An 18,717-nucleotide genomic window follows, 5' to 3' on the forward strand; every position below is an offset into this window, starting at 1 on the left:
TTCACAGAGACCCACCAATGTATGCAAGCAGGAGAACTACATGTAAGCATTTATGGTCACTCTTATTTCACCCCTCCGTCGGCTTGGGAAGATCTGCAAAAGGTGGGAGATTAATGGTGGCGATTTACGAGGTGTAAGCACGCCTGTGTTTTGGAAGTGGGACCGAGGAGGAGATGATTAAACTAGGGTATGTGAGTATGACAGAGGTAACGTTGTAATAACGCAGATGAAGGGAGGGCGCTATGATGGGGGGGGGGGGGGGGGCAGGTGCACTTGCTGGAGGTAGCAGCTACGCGGCTCTCCACACGCTGGGAACACGGCCCGGCCCTGCCCGGGCCCTCGCACCCCGCTCAAGCCGCGTGCCTGCCGGAGGGCGCGGAGGGCGCGGAGGCCTGAGGGGGCTCAGGCGGCCCGGGGCGGCCCCGGCTCCAGCTCCGGCTCCGGCTCCGGCTCGTTCCCCGGCGGCGGCCCGCCCCCGTGGGGGCAGAGCCGGGGCTGGAAGTGACGCGGGCGGGCGGGGCTGACAGGCGCTGATGGCGGAGGCCCCATGTTGATGTCCGCGGCGCCCTCCGCGTCTGTCTAGGTAAGGGGCCCTCCTGGGCTGGACTGGGGGGGACGGGCAGGTCTGACACCCTCTTCCCTGCCGGCCTCCGGCAGCCACTGGGGCGGGTGGGGCCGTTAGGCCGCGGGCCTCAGTCCTGCGCAACTGGGAACTCCCCCCCCCCCAGCTGCTTGGGCCGGTCGTAGTCGGGAGGGCAGAAGCGGGCGTTGCTGGGGGCGCGGGGCCGGGTCGGCCGTGCTGTGGGAGGCGGCGGGGCTCTCTCCCCTCCCCTCTCCTCCCCCGCCGCAGCGGCCAGCGCGTTGTGAAGGCCCGGGGCAAAGGTGATCGGCGGCGGGCAGGTGAGGCCGCGGCAGCCGCTGACGGGGCAGGGGCGGGGCGGGAGGCGGTGAGGCGCAGGCCGGCCCCGCGGAGCCGGGGGAGGGCAGGGCGGGTAGGGGCCGGGTGTGGGCTGCGCCCAGTCCAGTCCCGTCCCGCCGGGACCGCAGCTGGAGGGCTCCGGGAGGAGCTGGCTGGGGCGGTGCGGCTCGTCCTGCTCGTGTTTTTCCTGCCCGACGAGCTTTTCCTCCCTCCGTCCTTTTCGGTGCGTAAAACCAAATACGTCGCTCAGCCTCCCCGAGGGAATCGCTTGTCATGTCAGTAATGAAGCGTAAGCGTAGCTCTTCCTTCTCCTCCTCCTCCTCTCCTGTTTCCCAAGCGATAGCTGTGAGCTAAGTAAGCAAGCAGCCAGCATCCCCTAAACTATCCTTGAACTGTAAGTAGATCTCAGCTTCACCTAAGCGCCGGGGATTTTCCTGCTGGAGAACAGTAATCCCAAATGATTCTGCTGGTCTGTACAAGTTCGGATTTGTGAATAGTTCTGCTTTGGGCTTGAAAACCAGCCTCCCTTTACTGATTTCACTAAGGCTAGTACTTGACTGTGGTAGCTAGCAACCAGTGTGCAGAAATGAAAGGTTGGGGGGTTTTTTTGGTGCCTGGTGTTTTTTGGGTTTTTTTTTTTTTTGGTGGTGTTCTTTTTTTTTTTTGTGCTTAGAATAAACTATGTAATTTTTAAAATAGACCTATTTTAAAAGAAGTTAAATTCAATTGGTTTTGTTATTAATGCTGTTTACTGTTTTTGTACTTATCATGGGTAATGAAAGCTTGAACAGTCTGATTCATGTCAATGTTATTTGGCTTCAGGTATTGTCACCATAAAAGCAAGACGTTTTGGCTTACACTTTTACTGAATTACTAAAAATGAGTGAATTCATTGCACTTCAAAGATTAAGGCTATTCTGTTTCTTTTAGAATTGTAGAAACTGCTGCTTCACACCATTTATAGTTAAGAGTGAATTTGAGAGATGTCCTGTATGTAATCATCTTGTTTTGAGAGGTGTGGGAGTTTTCAGGGTTTTATTATGCCATAAAATTTCCTATGCTCTTCTGGACTCTGAAGCTAGATAACATAGGATTTATGTGTACCCTGTTGTCTCTCAAAAGCTGTCTTTCGATCTTTACTCAATTTCTTGCTTGTGTAAGTTCCTGGTTTTGTCCTTTATATCTGTTATTCTTCACAAGCTTGGCATCTTGTCTTACTACTTATGTTGTTCAGGGTACAAAACAGCTTTTTACTTAACATCTGGTGTATCAAAGTAATGTCGTGGCTACCCGTATGAACTTCATGTGTTACGCAGAATTGGGCAGTAATAAGCTTAAAACGTTGAGGGCTTAAACCTAAACTAATCCCTGTTTACCTCTTCCTTGTTTTGAATTACGAATACCTGTTTACTTCAGAGCACATTTCAGAAAACATGAGCTCTTTGCTACTTAATTTTTACCTGGCGAAAAGAAATTTTAAAAGGCTATAGGAAATACACAGGCAGCCTTTGATCTTTGGACTGCTTGAGACTTGCAGTGGCCCATCCCTTTTTGGAACTGGTTTCTGCACGCATCTTCAATAAAAGTAATATGTTATGCCATTACGTACATTATATTGGCAGTTACCTCATTCAAGATGTGAATGTGCTTGGTCAGTATAAAATTACTTCTAATAGCAATTACAAAAATAGGATGGCTCATCTTTCTAGAAATGTGTTAGATATATAAGGCTCCAATCCTCATAATATCAAATTTTTTGACAAACTTTTGATAGTATGTTGAAATCAAACACTTGAAGTTTTTCAGTTGCCTATCTTACATTTTTGGCTGATGATGCAGAATCTGAGGAAGGGACATTCTTGTTCTGCTTGTGAAGCATCATGCATTGCTGTAGTTTTTAGCACTCTGTGTCCTGAATGAGGTGATGAATGGAAAGCATGATTAAAAGCTTTTGCAGTCCAACTGAGTAGTGTTAATCCCTCAAACTGCATGCATACCTAAAATGTTCCAGCTATTGGTGAAGTCCATTGTTGATGGTAATGAAGCTAAACACACAGGGCTGGGAGCATATGTGTTATGGTGAGAACAGTAAAAGGTGCTCACAGACTGCTGAACTGAGGCAAGAGAACTCTTTTGAAGAAGCAGCAAAAAACCCCAAACAACCCCAGGCAAAACCATCCTGTTTAGATAAACTTTCTTGTTTTTTAAAAATGTCTTAAAATGGAACTTTGTTACTTTTACTAAGAGGGAAAGAAAAACTTCATGTATAAAAATGCTGTGAAAAGCACTGAGCAGTACAAATTCTGAGAAAAGTTTAAAGTGGGGAACTATGGAGCTTTGTTTTTCCTTCCCTGTGACATCCACGACCATTAAGAATATTTCATCAAGTTAGAACCATGCTTTGTTTTCACACCACCGCTTTTATTTCCCACTTTCTGCCACTGTATCTGAGATAAAATACTGGGGGCATTCAGCTAAACAGTGCTTTCTCTCCATCTTGATGTCATTGCTGAAATGGCTGCCCTTTTATTCTGAGAGGTGATTGTTTTGGAGTGCCACTGAGGCAGTGCACTTTGGTGGTCTTGGTCTGTAGCTATCTGTTTTCAGAAGAGAGGAACTAATTGTTAGGTTTCTCTGTCTTGTATATTTCAAATAGATTAATTTTTGTAACTTAACTCGTTTTTCCACTATATTAAAGTATCAACTTCTACAGTTTTGTTACAGATCAATCATGTCGTCCTTTCAAGAAGTTCCGTCTTCGGCTAACACTTTGCAGACTTCCAATTTTGCACATGTGATATTTCAAAATGTGGCAAAAAGTTACCTTCCAAACACACACCTTGAATGTCACTACACTCTGACCCAGTTTATCCATCCTCATCAGAAAGACTGGGTTGGCATTTTCAAGGTAAGTAAAGCTTGTTCTATTGCTGTTTCTCAAATGTTTGCTGTCTTCTCTCTTACCAATTAAAAAAAAATTAAATTACAACTGCAGTAAAAGCTCTGTCATAAACTTAAGTAATGTATTGGTTCCTGCTATTAGAGTGTGAGTTTTGTAACAAAGATCAAACTGGAGATCAAAACTAGAGGAATGAGTACGCTTTAAGTCTGATGGAGTAAAGGAAAGGTGTGATGTGGTAGTGTTGTGAAGATGATTTGAGAAGAGATGCGTGGGCACAGAGTGACATTGTGAACAGGACTATATGAGGAGTGTGAGCCATAGTAAGTGTGAAATGTGTGTGGAAAGAATAAAAACTAAGCTGGAGATATCCTGACCCACTTCCCTGACTCATTTTTGTTGCTAGAACAGGCTGAGCAGTATAGATCACTAAAATTTATTCAAACCAGACCTTTGAAAAAAGGAGGTGTGAGACCACATCTAAGTTATTTGGAGCTATTTTTAAAGGTTAATAAAGTTTCATTTATGGTATTAGAAATTGATGAATTCTTATATCTGCTTCTATTTAAAACCTTGATCTATGTTTCTTTGTCGGGATAGCTCCTAGTAGGTGATGCTTAAATTTACTTGAATGGTTAATAGTTTTGCTTCCAGCTTTAAAGAAGTAGTGCTTTGGCAGTGGGGAAGGGTAAGGGTAACAGACTATCTTGGTACTGGAGGACCTTTCCCTTAGAACTGTCCACTGTTTAAGAATGTAAATGCTTGACTTCGTTGTAATCTGCAGATCACCGATGGATTGTTAGTCTTTATTCAAGATAAATTACTCTCCTGCAAAATAGAAGTACTGTGCTCTATAACAAAGCAGAAGCATTTTTAATGCTATATGCAATGCCTGTACAGTCACTGAATTGTGCAAGGGAGGCATTGATGTATGAAGAGGCACATTTCTCTGGTGGGAAGTTTTTAAAAATATGTGTGTGTATATATATCTTGATTATATGCAAAGTTTCGACAAATAGTGTAACTTTAGCACACTTGAATGTTTAGTTAATGGCATTAATGAAACTTCTAAAAAATAACAAAACTTTAAAGAGGGTGCTGTTCATATTACACATAAGAATTTTGAAATTATTTAAATGTAACTTGAGAAGTGAATGTTGTGGCTTTGTCTGTTGATCTACGGGAGGGAGGCAATCAGACAGGACCCTAAAAATACTAATTAGGAAAATAAAAAAGCATGAAACAGTTTTTCAGTGCCTACGTGAAATGCTGTGTAGAGTGTACAGGTATCTTTGATTTAATCTTGACTGTGATGATAGATTTTGTAAAATACTGAGGTATGAGTTTTCTGCTTTAGCAGTAGCAGGTAATACAGCTTTGGCAGTCATTTGAGGAACACATAAAGCTGGTATAAGGTAGTACTACTGCTGAAAAAACCATCTTTTATGCAGGGTGGCTTATTTCATGTACTTCGTCTCCTTTATGTGAAACAAGTTCTTGTGTGATTAATCAAATCAGGGAACTGATTGAGGTCAAGACCAACATTTTGGGACTGGATTTTTTAAAATGGAATTCCCTAACTGAATTTCCAGTTCACCTAATTCTCATACAAGGGAAGGAAGCATTGCGAGTGGGGAAAAGGATGAAAATAGCTTTCTTCTTTCTGACTGTCAGCTTATACTGAGTAAGTGTTATGAATATACTGTCTTAGTATAGTTATGGTACAGTGAGTTAAATGGAGCCAGCTGTCCAACTGTGTGTCTACAAATATGTGTCTGTATGAGTAATGTTTACAGTAAAATAAATTGTGAAAATGTAGCCATCTTGGGATAGATAATAGACAAAAGTTGTACTGTACTGTGATCTGAGTGTAAAATGAGTGACTTCTAGAGAACTGATTGTTCCTGGACAATCAACACCTGGAGGTGGTTTGAAAACTGATGAAACAGGCAGGGGTTTTATCAATTACCTTTCTAAAACATGTAAGAAGGATGTGATGCATGTTTAGTAAAGTGATTTTCAGCATTTAAAAAACAAATCTTGACTTACGAGAACGATAATTAATGGCCTTCTGTATTGGCCTAGTATGCAGGGAAAGCGAGCCTTCTGTGAGAAAACTCAAAAGATCAGTTCATTGACTGTTCATGTAGCGTGAGAAGTCCACCTTGTCTTTCTGAGGTGAATAAATTGCTTAGAAAACAAACCTGTTTAAGCTGGTATCATTTAACCTTTGCCTGGAATTGCACAGAAAGTTACTAGTGTTGTAATAGTGAATACTGGCCAGAGGCACTTAGTTTAGAAACAAACACCCTGCCCCCCCCATCCCTGCCAAAAAAACCTAGTGATAATTTCATATTAGTATAGCAAATAAGTATGGAATAAGATTTTTTTTCTGTGGGTGTTTGTGGTTTTTTTTTTTTCCCTCCTGTGAACATTGTTTTTGGTTCTAATGTTGACTTTTGTTCCATTTTAGGGAGCAGTGCCTTCAGCTGTATTCTGTCCTGTGTTTGCTCAACTGGTTAGCTAAGAGGTTTTTTTTTTTACTGAACTGAAAAAAATCTATAGGTACCTTTTTAAGTGAGTGGTTTTCATTTAGGTTGCAAGTCCAAGTACATTTCTGCAGCAGCAATGATGTCTTGAGTAGCTACTGGTTATTTGTATCTTTATATTATCCTGTTTGTTTTGCTAGTCCAGCTGTTTGTGCAGCTGTACAGTGAAATGGATCAGGGAAATGATCTGCCAGAAAAATATGGCTCCTCCTCCCCTAGCTTTTACCACCTTATTTCACAACTGGTTTGGTTCAACTTGATCACTGTGTGAAGCAATGGGCAACTGTGCTGGCATCACTGTGATAGGAACAAGTGGACTAGGAAGGTGTGTGGGAGAAGGGCTACACCTACTTTATTGGCATGGCTGCCTAATGTGGAATGATAATTGAAGCTTCTTTTTCAAATCTTTTAAAAAGTTCTGTTCTGAAGAACAGGTTTTAAGGGTTTGGTTTGTCACTTTGTTTCCTCTTTTAAATGGAAATGGAGCTGATAGTTCCAGAAGCAATATACTGACTTAATTTCTAGCTTGTGAGGTTTTTCAGTGTTTCCATAGTATATACTACATGTCTAATAGTCTCATTTCATTCCATGTATATTTGCATTTGTGATTGTTGTAGTTGCCATTAGTGTTGTGCAGCTTACGTGAAAAAGTGTTGCTAGAAATGGAATCCTTGGTAGGAGCCATAAATTACTTATAAGAGTTTCTTTTTATGTGTCTTATTGTGGTTGTTTATTAATTTATGTATTTATTCCAGTACTTCATTTTGCTCTTCATTATATCAGTCTTTTCCACCTGGTATGCATTCTTTTTCACTTGCTAGATTTAATGCTTGTGAGTGTTTCCCCCCTCTCTACAAATGTTTCCAGTTTTCTGTGTCTACTGAGTATTCCACTTTCATCACTGAGTATTGGCTTCTATTGTGTACTGAAAAGATAATGGCTTCAGTGAAAGATACCACAGCAGTTGTTTATTACCTTCTCACGGATATTTTACAAAGCAACTTAAAATAAGGATTCAAGGCAAGATAAAGTACTGCTTTCCTGTTCTCCATCAGAGGCATCAAAAAGGTCTCGTTGGGAGGTAGAACAGGTCTAGAGCTACAGACATGAGCTAGGGATTTGTGGCATACAGCAGTATGAAAACCAACTAAATAAATCGGCAATTTATTGTCGATTATATATCAGTTCTCTGAATAAATAATTCTTCTAAAACTTAACAGGTTTTTCCGACTTCTTTGCATATGCTGTAGATGAAATGTGTTTTTGTTGTTCCCAGTGTGATTGAAGTTGCTAAATGTTCAACTTTTGTGATGCTGAGTGTAAGGCACTTGGTGGTGGTGGTGGTGGTAGGAGGTTTAAAACTGTTTCCACGAAAGTAATTTTCTATTGTATAGAAAAAAGCAAACCCAGTGTTCATAAACTGAAAGGGTAATGTTGCATATAGGAGAATTATTTCAGATATACCAGTTTTCTTACAAACTAGGTGTATCTAAAGGTGTACACTACTTTTGGGATTGGACCTTTGGCAAAAACTTGGAGGGATGGGATGGGATGTACAATAACGAAAATGATGTTACCCTTCACAGCACAAGTTCTGAATATGCAGCATTTGTATTCTTTTTGCATATATTCATCTTTCTTTTTCCTCCTTGCCCTTTGCAGGAGGCTTAAAACCAGGTTTTAACTTAGTCTTCAAATCTGTTGTCTTTCATTGGTGCTTTTTTTTTTTTGCTTTTGTGACATTCTGGAGGGTAATTGGTAATCAAGTGCCAAAAGGTCTTGATCAGTTATGTCCTTGTTTGTTACAGGGAAAAAAAAAAGGCAGCTTTACAGATAAGTACTAGTCTAGTACTTGGCATGGACATCCTGAGCCCAAGTCCCTCTTAATGTAGTTTTATGGGAACCAGAATTTGAGATCAGCTTTCCCACTAGTGAGGCTTTCTTTGCAGAAGAACCTGCTGGTTCTTAGTGTGGAGTCAAAGGGGAGAAGGCTTATCATTCTTGATTGATTTCATAGGAGGTCTGTGCTCCCAGAATGATCCAAGACCAGTGTCCCTTCTTTATTCTTCTCTGTTTGTCTCTGATTAATCAAAATCTGGAGATGCCCTTAGAGTAATCCAAGTCTAAACCTTTGAAATGAGGAAAAATAATTAATATGTGTACTACATCTGGTTGCAAAAATGTTTGTCTGGGGGAAGTCTGCATCTTGTGACTTTATTTCACAATAAAGTGAAATAATTGTATGGCCGTGTGATATTTTTTGCATTATTAATGCATAATGTCCAGATTTTCAGAATTGTTTGGAAGACTTGCTTGGCTTTTAGGAAGCAGAGCTTATCCCTCTGTCTAGGGCCTATGTGTGCAAATAGGACTGACAGATGTTCAGTATACAAGGGAGGCAGGTTTACTGTATATCTCAAAGGCACAAGGAAAAAGTGTTATGGGCATAATAAAAGATATTGCTTCAAGAGAGTAGCATTAAAGGTGTGGGTGTTTGTGGGGTGTATCATAATACTTTCTGGGTTTCTGAAGATTTAATTTTGCTGAGGCCAGCGTGCTGGGAAGACCTGCGATATCAGCAGGTCATCTTACATATGTTAGGCTAATGGATTTGGTCTTGCTGTGTCATTAATTAATTATTCCATCAAAACTTTTCTGTTCCTCAGTTCTAGTTGGTATATTTTTCTAAGCAATCTACATTACCATTCTTGTAGGATGTTGACTTAAGTTATAGACATGCTTTGGTATTGACTGCCTCAACGTGCTTCTAGAGAAGAAAAGGAAATCTTTTATTTCTTAATGTCCACATTTTTAATATCCGCAACTTAAAAATGATGATCTGATGTTCTGGTAACTTAACATATGGAAGAACTGAATAACCAGGACTGGGAAGATCTTAGTAACTTGTTTGAACACAAGAAGTACCTGCTTGTTCTGAGAGACAACTCAGTATTTAGGGGGTCACACAGTGCAGTACCTGTATTTACATGCAGCTTCATTGCTCTCTTTTCAATGTACTGATTTATAGCAAACCTCAGAATTAACATATCTGTGGTCAAAAACTTCTATAACAGAATTTAACAGTGGATTTGATGGACACCTAAGAAATAGCTTGGTGGTTATGTTTTATTGAGGCAATATATCTATTATTTTTTTATAGTGCTCTGGGTTATTTGGTCTCCTTTGGACTGCAAATAACAGTACAACTTGTGTGAGTCATTTCAATGTCCTGGTTTTGTTGTAGATTGATTTTTATTTATTTATTGTTTTAAAGACACCAATTACTTCTGTATATACAGATCATGTTATGAAGTATAGGCAACAGCTGGATGTGTTATTGACCACATGCATATAGAGGTACATGTTTTCTGGCATGGAATCATCACTGCAAAGCAGGGCATGATAGATGCAGGAATGTGTAGTGAACAGTATGTCCTGTTAAACTAGTTAGGAATAGAATTATTGGAGTGCAGAATGTTTTCAGAATTGATACATCCATGAATTAGGATGATTCTGTTGGTTTCTGCTTTACCTTCTTTGGAATGACATGTTGTAAAGAACTGAGAGAATATTTTTCTTTAAAAAAAAAAAAGTCTATGGCAATATTGTTCACTGTTTCTATACTAGATGAAGAGAAGGATAATCTGGGTTTACGTGTTACATGTGACAAGAAATTTTGACATTTAATTCCAAGTGTCATTAATTTTCTAAAAATATTTGCTACATTAGGGTTTGTGTAGTCAGAGACAGAATTGGCATAACAAAGTAGTCAGTAGCTGGTAACAATTTTGAAGTAAAAGATTGTGCTAATTTATAGTTCTCATGAAATGTGATAGTAAATGAATATTTCACTTAGGTCCCACCCTTTTTAAATACATTTTCATGCTTTTTTCTTAAAGTAAACAGTAAGTTTGTTACTCTTCGATCTGTCATAACATTTCCTTGGACAGTCATTTACATGTGTAACAAGTTTTCTTTTAGAGACTTCGTATTGTTTCTATATTTATTTTGATTTATACCTAGTAAGAGAGAAAGTTGATCCTATGGTCTAGGCACTCTGTCAATGTCATTTTGGCATATTCCTCTGAGCTATGACGATGATGATAGGTTAGGATCCTGATATTGCAACAAATACCATATGTTCTCAATAGCCCAAGTTAAAAGATTGTATGTGTTCGTAACATTCAGCAGAGATGGACTTCATGTCTGGGCATTAGGAAACATCTTAAGATTACAGCCTTTCATAAAGAGTCTAGAGTACCTTGCAGCCATCTTCTACTCCAGAAATGTTTCAGCTTTAGGGCTTCTGCTGTATAACAAATTTTTATCTCGGTGTGAGTAGCAAGGTCATGTCTGAAGTGAAGTCTTAAATGGCTTGGGCTGAGGTAAGTCAAAGATGCACGTGGTATAAGGTGATCACAGACACTAAAAAACCCAAGGTTGTTTACTTATTTAGAAATGTCTATGCCTTAAGGTTACTGAAGTGTATTTAATACTTTAATAAGTATTTTTCCTCATGTCTGTTCTGAAATTTTTTGTAAAGTTTGATTCTTTCAGAATTGGCATCTAGTATCATTATTTGGTGATGATTCATGTGTTCAAAAGTATATCACATCAGTGGTATGTCAGTGTTAGCAGTAAACTATCAGTAATTTTGCCTGATATGAGCTTCACTGCCACCAGATGTTTTAACTTTTCCATCTGTTAATTGGTTTAGAAGAACTCGTCACCTGTAGCTGCCTGTTGTAGGCTGTTAGAGGCTACAGTAGCACTAGAACTACTGTGACTTTCAAGTAATGTTACTTGAACTCAAGGTTATGGCACAAACCAAGGCTGCTGTGGAGAAATCACTTCCTAGGATACTGGGCCCAATTTTTTTTATTTTGCTTAGACACCTGTGTTCTGGGTCAAAATAACTGTTTCTTACCATGTGAAATATGTAAAGGCTGCTGACTTACTGTTGTCAGTAATAATTGTAACGTATGCCCAAAGCCTTATCTACTCACTGTAATTTCGCATCTTTTAGTTTATTATCTTCTTGCAGTACTTACAGTACTTTGCCAAATTACTTTCTAAACTATGTAATTTACCTTTTGAATTACAAAAAGGACGTAATTTTTACTCTGAAGAGTTTTGTGGTTTGGGTTGTAGTGTGGCTTTTGTTTTTGTGTTTTGGTTTGTTGGGTGGTTTGGTGGTTTTTTCCTTTTTTTCTTTAAATTGGGTCATATTAGGTGTTTACAGCAAGGGCTCATTTGTTATGCCAGAGTTGGTTCAGCTAAACAAGTGTTTGCTGGGTTTGCTTCTTTGGTTTGCTGGTGTTGTATAGATAGGTAAGACACTCTTAATGCAGCAGAATGAATGCTGCTGTTCTTACAGTTGCATAACAGCTTTCTGAGGCCAGGGAAGAAAATGCCAAGTGAGCTTCCCTTACAGTGATGTTTCTTCAAAGCACTCTCAAGATTGAGGTAACTGACTTTACCAAGGCATTATAAAAGGAAAGAAATTGAACAAAGTAGAAAAACAGAGAAGTGTTTATTTTTCAAATTCATCTGAAACTCAAGAAATTGAAAATGAAGTTTGAAATAGTTTTTATGCTGCAAAGTGCCATTGTAAGGCAGAGCTTTCTTCTTAGAAAAGCTTACATTCCTTGTAAGATGAATCAGATGAGAGTTAAGGAGATGCAGTGAAATAAAATGGTTATTATTTTTCCTCAGTAATATATTTGGTAAGTCATTATTGGCATACAGACAGGCACACAAATTTGTGCCCCCCCCCATTTATTTTTCTAGTCAGGTGATTTTCCTCTAGCTATTTTGTGGAAACTTACTGTGGGTAAAATGTAAATATGGGGAAGCTAATTGCACTGTGTGGCATTTCAGTAAGAGAGGGGCTTGTATGTGTGGGGCAACATGGAAGAAGAAAAAACTTTCATGATGACTACATGCCTATTTATTAGTAGAAGGAAAACCTGTCTGGTATGAGTATTGTGGACAGTTGAGTTGTCTGTACTTGCCCAGCCAAATTGCAGAGTACTTGGTGTTAGACATCTTAACCTTTACCAGACTCCCACATTTTCACTGGGACTACACTGTTGGTTTATATGACTAAAAAGTAGTTTATGATATCCTGAATTGAAATAAGCCTTTTTCCTCTGAAGTAGGACATAGGAATTCAGTGAATGGATTACTCTGTAATGGCTTACTAAAGCTTTCCATTTTACGGAGGGAGAATTAAATACAGTGAGGTTTGTTTGAGTAATACATTGTTTGTACATAATAACATAATCTGGATGTGATGTTTTTGTAGCAGACATGATGTTTAGTCATGTTTTTGGTTTAAAAACATGGGTTGAGAAGGTGAAAGTAGGATTTGATTTCTGGGTTATTCTGGTGATTTAACATCTGAAAAGAATGAGTGTTGGAATTTGTGCACAGCTTTCTAATTAATAAATGGATTTCTGAGTGGAGTTTGTGAGCATTAAATGTAGCAAAATGAAGAAGATAGAAGATTGTGTCAAATACCAGGTTCTCAGAGGCTTTAATTCTAACATGTTGGGGTTTTTTTCTGTTTAGGGGAGTTGTATCATCTAAGTCTTACGTGCTCTTTTGTCTAAGAAATAAGGATGTTAGTATTTTTGGAGTTTTTAAACTCTGGGCAACATGTTTTCAGAGTTTTCAAGGAATTCATTGAAAAGTAATGGTATTGACACAGCCAGTCAGTGCATCAGATGATGAACTTGAGTTCAGAGTTTACAAATCTTGTGTATAGTTTGACAGATCATTTGCCTTTTTCCTCCTCTGAACTTCAGGTTTTGTGTTGAAATTCTTGTGTAATTTGTAATGTTTGTGTGCATGAATGTGGATATTGTAATGTCTGCCATTACCTGTGCCAAGTTTTTAAATTAGACTAGTAAACTACTCCTCCTGGCTTGCAGAAAGTTTCACAGCATGTCCCATTGAAATTTCTCATTTATTTAAGATTTCTGATGGCAAGAAAGTACTGGTGTGCATTTGTTTCAGCTTTAGCACTTTGATTGCAGCTTGGTTTTATGTTAGTAGTTGACAATACTTTTTGTTTGGTGTGGGTTTTTTTTTTTTTTTTTAATTGGTATGTGAGGTTATTTTCATTAGAGGAATTCCAGCTGAGCTTTTGTACAACAAAGACTGTAGCTGTTTTGATCCAGATACTGTTTCACTTGAGTTGCTTTCATTTTGAAAGTGTTTTTCTAATTTTTTATTACTTTTTTTTGAGTCAAATGCTCTTCCAGTTAACAGTATCAAGGAAAAAGCATATTCTAAAACTATTTATATCTGGGTTCATTCTAATTAAAGTGGTGTTTTTTTTTTTTTTAAGTTTGGCTTCACATTTTAGTACATCAGAATATATTCTTCGTTGCAAGATAGGACTGTAACTTCACATGAGGCCTAAACAGGAATTAAATATGGATTTCCCCATGTTTCCCCTAATTTATAGTGGTTTATCAGCTTTTATGTTGTAACTACTAATAGAAATAAATATGCTTGTGGCTTGAGTAGTTAGATCATAAATTTTTAGAACTTGGTTAGTAAATGAAGGAAACAAATGAAACCATGTAATCAAAGACTTGATTTTAAATATATTTTTATAATGGATATAATTTTTTGCAATGACTATTTTTTTCATTATTACCAAAATTCCAACACAGAAATGAAATTTGTGAATCTTTCTTACAAGCGTTTGTGTTTTTTCTGGAATGTTTTCATGAATACAGGTGCTCACTGTTAGTCATATCAGCTGTTCTGGCAGTTGAAATAGTCAAACTCTTCTTACAGGCCTGAATATTTTTCTCTGATAACAGTAAAAGACTTTGCACTTTGTCTGCCTTTGTTTCTGATGTGTTGTGCCAGTGTTGTTATTTTTCCATTTTCTGATTTTTTTAATAGAAATAATACTGCAAGATGCTGCTAGTAAATTAAATACTTAACAACTTACTTCCATTTTCTACTGTTGTTAAATTGTTGGGGCTTTGTTTGTTTTAAACTTTGAGGCAACTAGAATTTGATGTGAAAAAGGAAAGAATAATAGACACAAATTTGTGATAGAAGTTCTATGGAGCATTTAAATAGCATCTGCATTTACTTTTTAACGTACATTCACGTTCCAGCAGAGTACTGGAGAGAGTCTGGACACAAACTGAAGCGGCCCTGCTTCTTTCTGTTTTCATGTTGAGTGCCTCTGAAATATTGGAGAATTTCTCTGCTTCCACTTATTAATTTCCAGTTCTAACGTAATGTCTGCATTTGAAATTTTGCTTCTACTCTGTTACTGCTCTGGGATTTCCCTGGAGACTTCTGTATAGTTAAGCTTGGAAATATGAATAATCAAAATAGATTTAGGATTGGATTTTTTTTCACAGAGTAGATTAGTTCCTGCTTTGTCAGTGCAAGTACAATGGGGTTAAAGCAGCCACATCACCCCAAGAACTTGAACATCAGCTGCAAAAGCTTTTGTGAGGTGGCAGGGTAACCTTTATCTTCTACTTGAACATTGTTCTATGGAGAAAATATTTCTGGAAAGACTAGGATTAATGTATCTGCTTTTAACTTAACAAAACTTACCTTTAAGTTTTCAAAGTATGAAATCAAGGAATATGCTGGCCAGGGGGACTCTGTTCTCAGGTACTGCTACCTCCAAATTCTATAGCTTTCACAGGGAGGGGCATTTAAGTAAATGAAATACGCAGTTTCTTAAAACTGCATATGCAATAAGTAAATACACTTATTTTTAAAAATATTCTCTGTTTTTCTTCAGTGTACACTACTGATTGATACTATATACCCCATGCTAACTGTATTTAACAACACCTACCTGTTGAATCATCATCTGATTTCTTGAATCCTTCACTGTTACCAGGAAGATGCGCAAAGCACAAATTCTTATGTTTACGAGAAAAGCTTTGGTCCTTTTTCAGTATGTCCCAAGCAGAATTGTATGGGCCAGTTGCTGTAATGGCCTTTTAAATGAAGAAAAACCGACAACAACAACAAACAAACAACAAAACCCTTACAAAGATGATTGTCTTAAATAGCAAGTTTTCTCCTGTCAGTGTAGTAGTCCAGGTACTATCTTCACAATAAACAGGTTTTTGTGGGTGATCAGGACTCTTCTCTCCTTCTGGAGACTAAAGTGGAAGATAGCCTGTATTAATTGTCTTAAGTTTTGTTGCTTTGATCAGCAGTCAGAGAAACAGTCTAGCTTTTCTGATTCCTTTCATTAAAATGAAAATATTTTTTCCAAGCTAATATGCCTGATGGGAATGCAGTTCATTTTGCTTCCAGAGCTGCAGCGTTTAGTTTAGTTTTGTTTTTTTTCATATAAAATCACAGTGGGGCTTTTGACACGTATTCCTGTCTTCCTTGTCATCATTTTCACTTTTTGTTGATTTCCTCCGTCACTTTTGCCAGTAGTTTTTGTTTATGTCAATTTTTATTTCCCTTAAGCAATCTTAAAATTTCTTTAACCCTATTTTTAGGCAACTATTGGTTTTCCTTCTGAGCTGAAAGAAATATCTTTGTCAGAGGTCACATTGAGATAATTGCTGAGCCATCCAAGGTCTATTTATAGTCTTATAGCTGTGATAGTATCATCTGTTGCTGTAGAGAAGGTTATGACTGTGTAGGAGCATTTTGTATTTCTGAACTACTGTGTACTACATACTAGGCTTAATAAAGAGAATATTGTCAAAAGGTATAAAGTACTAAAGTGAAGGTTTCATTAAAACCTGTTAATTATTATTATTTTTTCTTAAAAGATCTAAATCCTAGACCTAAACCATCCATTACTAAATTTTATCTTTCTTTTCTTTTCAGCATATCATTACTTTGATTTTGCTTTATGTTTCTGTTATCTAAGAAATAATCCTATGGAAATTAATGATAATCATCATTAAGTAGGAAAGACGATAAATAATGTTACTAAGTTAACCTGCTTTGCTGCAGAATCCATAAACTTCCCTGTTTTAAATGTATGGAACTGTAAGGAAGATGAGATTTGTTTGTATTTCCTTCTCTGCACTGTTGTGTTTTGATGTGTGAAGCCTTTAGCAGGGAAGACTACTTCGTAGTCTTCTTCTGAAATCCTGTGCAGTGAAAAGAGCTGTTGAATAGTCCACACCTACTGATAACTTGCATGTGCCCCATTAAGAAATAAATGGATTGTCATGATCATAAGAGTGTAAGATGGGGAACTTTGGTAGGGGAAGCAGGTGATGGGTGACAGGAAATAGGGGAAATTGCTGGAGAAAATACGTATGGGGTAAACTTCCCCAGCTGTTTCCCACTAGCTCTTGATGTATCACAGTTCTCTCTTTACCAGTAGCCCACAGATTAGAGTCACGTTTGAAAATATGGCACCTGTTGAGAAACAGAGTTACTTTGTTCTGTACATAATTAATTACTCTTTTAGCTTGTATCAGTATGACTAAAATTTTAAATCGCCTTAAAAAAAAAATCCTTATGTGGATTATTGTTATGGGTAAAGTGTTAATAAAAATAACTTCTGTTTTCAGAATAGATTATTAAATTTATAAATCAGCATGTGATATCAAAAAAAAATTTTAAAATGCTACAATCCCTTAGAAAAATTGAATCAGAAGTTGAGTTGATCTTCTAGAGGGGCCACTTTTGGTTTTATAGTCACTGGATTTTGTTCTTTCTCTCTGTGTTTTCCAAAGTGTTAATTATCAGAAGGAATTTTATTTTACTCCTGAAAATAGGATCAGAATCAGTGTGTGAGTTTGGTTTTTTAAACAGAACTGAAAACTATGAGTAGGATGAAAAGATTACTTCAGTTCTATACGGTATTTGTTCTGAACATAGTAATTCACTTTCCCTTCTGAAATGAAAACAAGTTGGGGACTTTTCATTCATTGAGAACTATATTTAAAAAGCTGTCTGCTTGCTTTATTTTAGGGCGGCAAGTAACAGCATGCTTCCCTTTTCTGAGGTAGAAGCAGGTTCAGCAAAAATGGGATATTAGCATTTGAGTTGGATTTGGAGACATGGCTAATGTAAAAAATTTGCAAAATGTTTTTCCCCTGAACTTTTATTGAGGAAAAATTGCTTTTACCCCCTCCTCAGGTTACTGGAAGAGCTTTCATTGTTATTTCTGAGATACTTAACAGTGAGGGTATAACAACCCCAGGAAATCTCATTTCATTGACATCTTTAAAAGCTCCTTGGTAGAAGGTATAGAAGTCTTCAAAATTATGGTTAAGAATAGGTTTAAGATGTAGTAGGTGATTCCATTCTAGTGGATGCATCAACGAGTCTGCACTGCTGCTCTCTAAAGAATGTTGCCTTAAAGAAGTGACTGTCGTTAGCAAAAAAACAATTTCATTTGATTTTGCTGTTGTTCATCCTTGTTTTTTAAGAATATGAAAAAGGTCTGGTCATCTCAGGCCAGTTATTTTTTTCCAAACGTTAGCTTTTCCCACGCTTTATAATACAAAGTGAAGAAGTGCAATGGAGATCTATGGGTAATACCTTCAGAACTTTTTTTTTTACTAATGCTAGTTATTAATTTTCATATGTGAAATGTATGCCTGTATACATATATAGTTGCAATTGAATTACTTTCAGTTCTATTTGCCTATCTAAACATGTTTTTTTTTTTTTTTTTTTAAACTGACAACTTCTTAAAAACCCCAGTTCTTAGTGCTTTTAAAATACACTATTGCAATGTATCCTTTATATAGGAGGATTTGGTATGAACTTGAAGTTTAGAAGTCTTGTCAAATGGACTAACAGAAATGATGATTGGTAACTTCATCTTTCTTGGGGTTTTTTTTTGTGTTTTTTTTCCCCTCTTCCTCTTGAAATGCTGTCTTACCTGATAAAAATTAGTAAACAATTTGTCCCCTTTCCTCTTTCCAGGACAATATACCCAGTTATTGATAAATCATACTACACCTAGCTTTTGACAAGGTTTTTGGTATTTTATTTTTGTCAGTGGAATAAAACAGATATATTTCTTCTTCTCCTTGACCGTTATGTTATTAATATCCATTGCTTTAGTAGTTGCTTTGGGTTTCAGGTTTAGATGCATGTATTTCAAGCTACTTGGAATATGTTTCTTCAGAGGATAGCGTTTCTTATTATACAGAACTGCACTCTTTTAGAAGAGTCTGAAAGCAGATATTTATTGAAGTTAGTGGGAACACTGCACTAACTTATCTGAGTTAGATTTTCATACAATTTTTTTTTTTTTTCTGTGCAGGCATAGCATGTATGTGTGGGAGAATTAGCATTCCAGTGAAATGCTGGTCTTTAGATATCGCAGAAGTCCAAAAAGTGCTAGTTTAGCCCTGTCA

The 18,717-nt window shown here is 37.7% G+C and overlaps 1 protein-coding gene across 4 annotated transcripts in view; it reads left to right on the plus strand.

Moving 5' to 3' along the window:
* The first annotated feature begins 330 nt into the window (after positions 1-330).
* The window catches only part of TAX1BP1 (Tax1 binding protein 1), a 65,790-nt gene continuing 47,403 nt past the window's right edge, over positions 331-18,717 (plus strand). For all 4 annotated transcript variants that reach the window (XM_074838035.1, XM_074838054.1, XM_074838045.1 and 1 more), the window contains exons 1-2: positions 331-583; positions 3,633-3,827. In XM_074838035.1, coding sequence (XP_074694136.1) covers positions 3,651-3,827 — 177 coding nt within the window. In that variant the 5' untranslated portion in view covers positions 331-583; positions 3,633-3,650. The remainder of the gene's footprint in view (positions 584-3,632; positions 3,828-18,717) is intronic.

This window comes from Strix aluco, chromosome 1, assembly GCF_031877795.1.
Source record: "Strix aluco isolate bStrAlu1 chromosome 1, bStrAlu1.hap1, whole genome shotgun sequence".
Classification (NCBI taxonomy): Eukaryota; Metazoa; Chordata; class Aves; order Strigiformes; family Strigidae; genus Strix; species Strix aluco.